This window comes from Miscanthus floridulus, chromosome 12 (genome assembly GCF_019320115.1).
Source record: "Miscanthus floridulus cultivar M001 chromosome 12, ASM1932011v1, whole genome shotgun sequence".
NCBI classification, from domain to species: domain Eukaryota; kingdom Viridiplantae; phylum Streptophyta; class Magnoliopsida; order Poales; family Poaceae; genus Miscanthus; species Miscanthus floridulus.
In genome coordinates this window covers 16,760,466-16,769,653 of record NC_089591.1, presented here as the reverse complement: position 1 = coordinate 16,769,653, position 9,188 = coordinate 16,760,466, and the positions used below count along the sequence as shown (strand labels likewise).

Here is a 9,188-nt window from a genome sequence, read left to right as displayed (position 1 = left end):
ACATACAATCACAAAGGTTTCATGAATACACCAATTAACTTACTGTCAAACCGATGTCATTATTTCATCACTAACTAACTGACATAATTGTTTTGACAAGAAGACCGGAAATTTAAAATCAAGTTTTCTAACGGAATTAAGTTTCAGCAAAGAGATAATATGCAAACAAGCATAGAAAATACGAGTTTAAGCTCCCACCGGGAGCACATCAACTAACTTAAATAACCAAAGTACGATAATTCTGCAGTACTAGCCAGAATTGCAATAACATAAAACCGATGACACATCGATCGACGATGCTCTCAAGCAGCCCCTAATAAGACCATTGGCGGCCACATGATTGCTTCCTTGCACTCTATTATTGATTAATTGCGGCCAAGTGAGAGCCATGAATTATGACCGCCTCTCCCTCTTCCTCTTCCTGCTGCTGCTGGAGCCCTAACAATAGTACCAAAGAAACATTGTTACACATGCAGACAGACAAATAGAGAGACACAGAGAGATAACTTGGTTACTTTGAGTTGTCTGTTTACCTAGCGTTGCTTATTGATGCGCCTTCTCCATTATTTGTTCCAATAGATAGCATGGTAGTAACTCTAGCAGGAGCTTGGTTTGCAGTGGCGCCAGGGTAGTAGAAAGGGTAGCCAAGCACCACTCTACTTGTATCCACGACAGGGAATGGCCACTGCTGTTGTACCGAATTGAAGCCATTAAAGTTAACCAAGCCAGCACCGCCGCTGCTTCCTTGTACCAGATGAGGAGAGGGCACTACAGGTACACCACCTCTCATTATGCTGTATGGAGTGATGTTTGCCAGAGCCGGTTGTCTGTGCTGGTTCATCATGTTGAGAAGGGCACTGCTCCCAGGCTGAAGCTGAAGCTGGAGTGGCGAAGCTGCAGAAGTTGAAGCACCATTAGCCGAACTACCGTAAAGGATCCTGTTTGACAACATTGCTTGCTGGCCCTGCTGGTTGTTTGGGATACTATTTCTCCAAACGCTAGTAGTAGTAGCCCATGAAGGATATACTTGGCCACGGCCTCTTCGCCTTATCACAGGAACCACTGGATTAGACGGCATGTTGCATGAGGAGACAACAGTCTGGTTTCCCTGATTGGGAGTATGGTTTGTTGTCCCAGTGGATGGAGCTTGATAGATGACATGACCAAAAAGCACAATAGAGCCAGGTTGATTAGCAGGTTGCTGCTGAGCAGTTTGAGTTACAGTAGTAGTAGTCTGTGAGGGACTTATCCCCATTGTTGCATCAGAATCTATTGCCTCGCTACTGCGACCCATGGAAGCTTCAGCAGTACTGCTCCCCAGGTCTACTAAGGTCACATCAATTGGTGTCACATCAAGCGGTATATTCAGATCTATATCCATTGCAACGTAAGAAGAGTTTGCGTGAACCATGTCCAAGGCAGCAGAACCAGAACTTGATGGCAGATGGTAAGTGTTGGGTGCTCCATTTGAGATCTGCATAGGAGGTGCATTGAGATCATTCACCTCAGGACTTGGGACAATACCTTTCCCCTTCTGAGCAGTAACATTGCAACTCAATTGAATACCATTGCTCTCTTTTGAAACAACACTGTGCACAGGATTTCCCATCTTACTTTTGACCTTAGCATCATTATTTTCTGAGTTTCTATACATTGCTTCTGAAGCCCTCAGTCGCTGTATGAGACCATCATCTCTTACTACAGAAGCATTAGTGGCAACCCAGGGACTGCTGTCCTTTGTAGGAGTTTCCATGTCTGCATTGAGATCATTTCCTTCTGGGCTTGCGATACTATCAACTTTTTCCATCTCCTTCTGTGAATTCACTTCGAACCTCATCTGTATACCACTGCCATGTTTTGATGCAACACAGAGAACCGGTCTCTCCTTGCCTTTGACCTTGTCATCATTTTTTTCTGATTCTTTCTTCTCCATTGCTTCATCGAATTCCATCATATGCTGTACAAATGCAGGACCTGATAACATAGCAGCTGGATCAGAAGTAATCCAGGGATTGTCTTTGCTATTAGGGTTTTTCATATAAGATGGGGCCATTCTACCATCATCAATATTTGAGTTAGCCAGCTTCTTTTCTGTCGCTTTCCATGAATGATGCTTCGCAGCATCATTGCATTCCTTCAATGAAGAACAGAGCTCAGCAGTTTTAGCTCCACTTTTGATCTGATCACCTTTAATGGTACCATTTGCTAGCTTAGCACTCCTCTCATCAGGGAAAAATATTATTTTCAAGGTATCCTGTCCACATGACCCACCAGCCACACAATTTCCTTCATCACCATGGTTTGCAATCAGAACACTTTGTGGTACATTTTCCTTCACCTTAGACGAAGACTTTGTGATGCAAACTGCCTCATTGGAACAGCTGTCCTCATTGAAATTCTCCAACACTGGTGCCTCAGTTTTGGAGATGGTCAAACAGGCAGCATGACTAGATCTCATTCCAAGTGGATATGGAGTAGCATTCGATTCACCTACTAAAACTTTTCCAGTTGCATGTTCATGTTCATCCATAGATGATTCACCATGCCCCTTATCTGGAAGGCTGTGTGCTAGAAGATTAGCAATAGATTCATGGCGAATTTGATTTTCAGGCTTCTTTACATCTTCTGCCTTGGCATTCATCCTTTCGTATTTTTTAGTAGCTGTAACTGTTGCTATCCCAGACACAAGAGGTGCAGCATTCTCATTACAACATTTTTTTTGAGATTGTATCACAGTAGTAGGCAGACATTTCTGTGCTTCCTTATGGCATTCTGATTTATAGTGCTCAGAATAATACTCCATGCAATCTGCTGTCGTTTTGTGCCTAAGAAAAGATGAGACCTTGGAAAAGTTCATACCAAATATTGTAATCATCTCTGAAAATACATCCTTTTCTTCCTGTGACCATTCCTTAAGTTTCGATCCCTGAAGCTCATCAGTTTCTGGCTCCTCATCAGACAAAACATTCTTCGGCAAAATCTTCCTAGGCTTATGTACCATTTTAACAATTACTTTTTCCATTCTTGGTGGAACATCTTGAACCTTCGTAAATTTCATGCTACTTTCATCTGCTTCAAAACAGGATAATAGGAAAGAATAAATTAGAGAAAACAATGGTTGTGTATATGCATGGTTTGAAATTCAATAATATAGAATTAAAAGTAGCTGAAACAGTAATGGTTTATGTACTACAAGAGAATTGAAAAAAAAAATCTGAAAGCATAACAAATTTACTGATTTCAGTTATTTATTTTCACATGTAAAACATATATGCTCATGATGATAATTTGCTATAACTCAGCATATATCATTTTTTTGTTAAAAAATTAATTTCAAGCTACCCAGTCAAATTTTTAAGTAATTTATCTATGAACAATTGCTTTGAAGAACGCACCCATTAAGCAGTCAAGTTTTAGATGGTAAGAAATATTGGGGAGCTAATGAAAGTCTCAAGGTTCTGCGCTATGCAGAACTATAATAACATATGTCATAGGGTATGTTTTAGTTTATAAATTACTATACATTATAAATCAAGATCCTTATTACGGACTGCAAGTCATCATTTTTGGCCTGAGATGTTCTATTCCATGCATGTTAGGATTTATATGTGCAATTGATTCTTTCACCTCATGTTTATATAACAAGTGCAACAGTGAACATATGATGATAAACATGGCTTTATTTTTCATTGATTAAATCAAGAAGAGAGTATATAGTAAGGTGGTACTGAAAGAATCATATATTTACAACACAAAATCTTGGTTATCATAAACTAACTTCAAAGACTAATAATATACAGGAAGGATCAAAATCGCCTCCATCGAGTTCACTACACATCAAGCCAAACCAAATTTACAAATAGGCTACTATCTGGCCCAGTGTTGAAAATTACACCCATTATGATAATCCATTCTTTTCCATTGAATTCAAAACATCTCTAAATGGTATAAAATTGGCATATCATTCATAAGATGGACAAAACTAAGTAGTCATATTATATTCTGAGTTAAACCAATTAATGTCATATATCTCTGGATAGGTCAACTAATTTCCAAGCACAAAAGTGTATGGGCCTGTTCGGCAGGACTGAAAAATACTGTTCCGGCTGATTGTTGTGAGAGAAAAATACTGTTCTGGCAGGACGTAAATAGTGTTTTTGTGAGGTGGCTGGCCAGCCGGCCAGCCGAACACTGGCCTATATGTAGATCTCGGGCATCATCTCACTAAATTCGATGTCTTCTTTTTGCTGTTTTGGAATAGTGCTTGGAGCTAAAAGGAAATGCAATTGCATAGGTTTGTGACTTTCACCTCAAGGAATATGTTGCTGGAATAGTAGACATAAAACAGCACCAAAACTGGCATAAATTCTAAGGTATAATTAATCAATATATGACAAAATATTCACATCCAGGAACGCTTGCAGAAATAGCAGGACATAAAACTGGAGGAAGCACAGCAGGAACCCAAAGGTATAACTAATTTTTTCTAGGTATCCACATCCAAAAATAAAAGAGCAAGCAAAAAAGTTTGTGGTGACGTAGTACTGTGTTAAGCATCTCTACAGTCATGCATTATCACACTGTCACAAACGCATTGATAATATGGCAAAGCTTTTTCACTTGCAAGTCAACGTCCAGTTACCTGGTGGTGCATCACATCCCTGAGAGGAAGAACCAAGCGCAGCCACTGCAATTGCCGTCATGCTGTTGTCCTCTGCAGCTCAAAATCACACAAAAAATGTTGGTAATCACAGAAACATCTGGTCGAGGTGTTATATTATATGGATTAGTTGAAAGTGTATAAATAAGTCACCTGGTGGCGGGCTACCTTTGCGAGGGACAGCATACACTTTAGGGAATCTAATTCGAAGATCACCAATGCATCCTACAGGTAGAGATAGAAATGACAGTAATTTGGTAAACTCGTAAACATATATCTGGGCAGTAGCTATAGACTGAGAAGTATACTTTAGATAGGTCAATTTCCATGGAACAAAAGCAAATGCAATTGCATAGGTTTGTGACTTTCAACTCCAAAAACATATTGCAGGAATACTGAAACATAAAACAGTATGAAACCATCATTATTTCTAAGGCAAAATTAACCTACATAGGTATATATCCACATATATACCTGCGTCATTGTTTTGAAAAACAAAACAAGAGCAAGCAAAGTCAGTGTTATAGTTCTTGTGGTGTACAGTTATAACATCTATTTATGTCATGAATCTTAAGTGCTTGTTCAATGTCAACAGTTGAGGCCATGCGTGGTATGATTAATGGATATGTCGAAACAGAATCAGCAAACTTGATCATTACATAAACATATTCCAAATAGAAACAATTCCTCAAGAACAAAAAAGAGTTTGCCAATAAGAATGAACTCGATACACATGCTTGCAACTCCTGAGGTCATTCATCATTACAAAAATATAAAACCATTCACCTCCAAAAGCAAGTTGTAGAGAATAGTATAGTAATACAGAAAACATGAGGAAAAGCATGAACAGAAGTTCAAAGATATATTAATATTCCAGCATCAGTCATACCCTTCCAAGAATGTGTCGGACCACAAAAATTACAAGAAAAAAATTAATATTCACATCCTGGAACACATGCAGAAATAGCAAGACACAAATCTGGAGGAAGCACCAGGAAGTCAGGAACTCAAAGGTAAAATTATTATTTTTTTCTCTGCATCCAAAAATAAAAGAGCAGCAACCAGAAATGTTTTTGTGGTGCAGTACTGTGTAAAACATCTATACAATTCATGCATCGTCACTGTCACAATCGCATGGTATAATATGATATGTATATGTATAGTGCACAGATAACTAGTAAAACTGGTTATTACATGATGACAAATCTTTGATGCATTACTACTTGCAACTTGCAAGTGAACATCCAGTTACCTGTTGGTGGATCACATGAACTAAGAAAAACCCTAATAACAAAGACAACCCCTGCATTACTTCTGATCCTACTATGTTAACAGGTGATGCATTTGTACAGCATATATGATCTCAATGCAGACATGGAAAATCCTACAAAGGACAGCAGTCCCTGGATTGCGGCAAATATCGGCTACAAAGGACAGCAGACATGGAAAATCCTACAAAGGGTTCAGCCTACCGGCTGAGACACAAATATCGGAGGGGACGATACAAACAAAAATCATGGAAATCGGTGAAAACCGGCTGAAATTTCGGTCAAAATTTTCAAATTTTAGCGAAGATTTGAAAAAAAAAGATTGAACTAAATGGAACCGAAATTACCGGTATGTACATTTACCGGAGATCATCAATAGAAACGAAAATCGCGTTTTTTTCGTTGAAAACCGGCCGAAATTCTGAACCCTAGCTACTTGCCAATTGCTTCTGTAGTAAGAGATGATGGTCTTATACAGCTACTGAGGGCTTCAGAAGCAATGTATAGGAACTCAGAAAATATGATGATAAGGTCAAAAGTAAGAAGGGAAATCCTGTGCAAAGTGACTTCTCAAAAGGGTAAAGGTATCATCCCAAGTCCTGAAGTGAATGATCAGTGCACCTCCGATGCAGATCTCGAATGAAGCACCCAAAACTTACCATCTGACTTCAAGTTCTGGTCATCAGCTGCAGGTGAGGGGCAATGTTTGCGAGAGAAACGTGCAGGCACTTTAGTAGGGGAAGCAGCTTTTTCAGTCAAGCTGCCTATGCTTCCATTCTTCCTAGTAGGATCCCAGAGGTCTCCTGCAGGGTGGAAATGCACAGCAATTTCATAAATAAAAACTCATAAAAACATGCCTGGCCGGCATAGGACAGGTGTTATATATTGTATACCGGCAAGTTTACATGTTGTCACCTGTTAGTGGACGACTAGACCCCTTGGAGAACAATGCAGGCGCAGTAGTAACATGGGAAACCCTCATTTCGGCCATGTCGTCCAAGCTGTTATTGTCACCATGACCTTTGCTTCCTACAGGTACACAGGAGGGAAACCAAAGAGATTTGTTAAGCACAGAAACACAATTTCTACAGACAAGCAGCGCATGGAGATCGATGTCATATATACTGGTAGGGTTTTAGTTTGTATGGCTTCACCTAGTGGCGGACTTGATCCGTGAGAAGAAACAGGTTCACCAGTGGCTCCATCATGAGCTACAATTTTATGTGTAGTCTCATCATCCTTCTTGTACCGACGATTCTCATACTTTGCAAGGCCCTGACCCCAGCCAAGGCGAGTCTTCTTCCTAGCGGCGGCCTTAGCCTCTTCCTCAGCATCAGCATCTGCGGCCAAAGCAGCCTTTGCTGAAAGCAGCCTCTTTTTTGCCATGAAGACATTCAACCCTAGCACATCACCCTGGTCATCATGCCTGTGAGCCATGCTCACATCGACCTCAGAACTCTTCATGGGTGCTGGTGGATCTAGTGGCAGCAACCTCTTCTTGTCAGTGGCTGATGTGCTGCTGCCACCCAAGCCTACTAACACATCGACGACATGGGAATCTTTCACCGGATCTGACACGGGAGGAGTCATCGCATGGGAGCTTGGTGATGACGAAGCAGGTGGTGGAGGAGTCGGGTCCCTCTTCTCTGAGGGAAGAGGAACAGGAACTGGAGGCTGCAGTTGCGCAGGTGGCTGGCTTGAAGGGTCGGAGCCTAGCAGTCCAGGGCCACCATGCTGGCGTGGTGCGCTGAAGCCGTGACGACCACCCCTTCCTCGTTGTGCGTGACGACCACGACCCCTTCCTCGTTGTGCCCCTGCCATGGGAGCACGACCTGCGTTCATCACAAGATCGATGACCTAAATCAGCAAGAGAAACCTTCTTGACGGTAGTCATATACGCATGTATATATAAGCACACTACTCAAGGAGATGGACAACACATGCATGTAGATCGAAGAAAACATGTAGGATCGGAGTATATGTATTATATCAAAAAATTTTCTATGCAAATATATCGAAACACAGAAAATAATACTATGTGCACATAAGAGATCCACATCTCCTTGCATCGAAAACCCCCCAAAAGTGAAAGCTAAACGCATGACAATACTCGCTCCCCATAGATCCATCGAAGAACTACTTGCACAGGGAAGAAATATAACTCCTCGCAAAAAAAAGGGAAGATATATAATTATTTTTCATTTAAAATAAAAAAGATGCACCTAATGGAAATGAGGAGCTGGAATAAGGAGCTGGAACAGGGCCTTGTTGTTGGTTTGGAGGATTCCAGCTATACTCTACACCAAATCCATAGCCATAGTACGGCAATGGCAGGAACGTGTTGGTGTATGGATCATAGCCATACGGCCCTGGATGCGGCCATTCCAGTGGCAGCTGATGACCACCCGACCCATCCATTTCAGATCTGTCACACGCACGATCCACAGATCGCACAAACCCACGAGCTAGCAACAGAAAGCAGACAGGCCACAAACCTGCAGATTGCTGCTTGGAATTCTCGATCGATCTGCAGAGATCCTCTCGAGAGGATGTACGATCGAGAATTTCTTGCAGATCCCAAAGCTAGGCGCTCTAGGCTGGGACTGAGAGCAACACAGTTAAAGGGTGTTGCGGACCTGTGTCACTGGTGGTGGAGAGAGGAGAAAATGGTTATGGGCGCAGGAGCCTGCACGAGAACCCCGCTCCTCCCTTTTGTAGGCAAAAAAGGTAGCCCCTAGGTTAGGTGGGGTCAGGCTTTCTTTCATACATGGTTTTGGTATTTAATAATGTGATATCTGTACCAGATATCACCTATCCTCAAGATATACTAGTATTAAATATTTTTCCCAGTGCCATATCAGCAGTCTTGGCCCTTGGATCCATTTTAAATATCTTTGTTAATGCCAGCTAAAAATGATATTGACAGCTGTAGTGTGGTGAAAATGTATGCCAGCTTTTTTTTTCATTTTTATTTTGTATTTGTATTTTATTTTTCATTCTTCATTTATTTGTTTCCTCTGGAACCACTACGTGGCAGGATACCGCTGTTCCCAGCACCTTTAGTTTTTTTGGAAAGCAACAAGAGGGCTGCGCCATCCATCCAAGAGCTGCACGCACTGCCGCCACATGAGAAGCATGCATGCCTGGGGGGTGAGGGTGCCCAGGAATTGAGTGAAACAGTCCCAGGAAATACGTACAGGAAGCTTCCGCGAAAGAGACTAGAGATGACCATCACCACCTTTATAACTATAATAGCTATA

The 9,188-nt window shown here is 41.3% G+C and overlaps 1 protein-coding gene across 1 annotated transcript; it reads right to left on the bottom strand.

Annotated features, from left to right (window-relative positions):
- Positions 1–365: 365 nt before the first annotated feature.
- LOC136495587 (uncharacterized) lies at positions 366–8,346 on the bottom strand. Its single transcript, XM_066491478.1, has 8 exons — positions 8,151–8,346; positions 7,083–7,760; positions 6,844–6,957; positions 6,588–6,731; positions 4,814–4,885; positions 4,643–4,714; positions 534–3,069; positions 366–438 (listed from the first exon to the last, which is right to left on the bottom strand). The coding sequence occupies exons 1-8, from the start codon at positions 8,344–8,346 to the stop codon at positions 366–368; spliced, it is 3,885 nt and encodes a 1,294-aa protein (XP_066347575.1).
- Positions 8,347–9,188: the final 842 nt, after the last annotated feature.

Bases quoted from the DNA above. Each gene is read 5' to 3' on its own strand.
- LOC136495587 (XM_066491478.1), bottom strand. From the start codon at position 8,346: ATGGATGGGTCGGGTGGTCATCAGCTGCCACTGGAATGGCCGCATCCA. The intron at 4,886-6,587 runs GTAAGTTTTGGG...CTCTACCTGTAG, and splicing joins CCAGAACTTGAAGTCAGATG to GATGCATTGGTGATCTTCGA. The intron at 4,715-4,813 runs GTGACTTATTTA...TTTGAGCTGCAG, and splicing joins CAAAGGTAGCCCGCCACCAG to AGGACAACAGCATGACGGCA.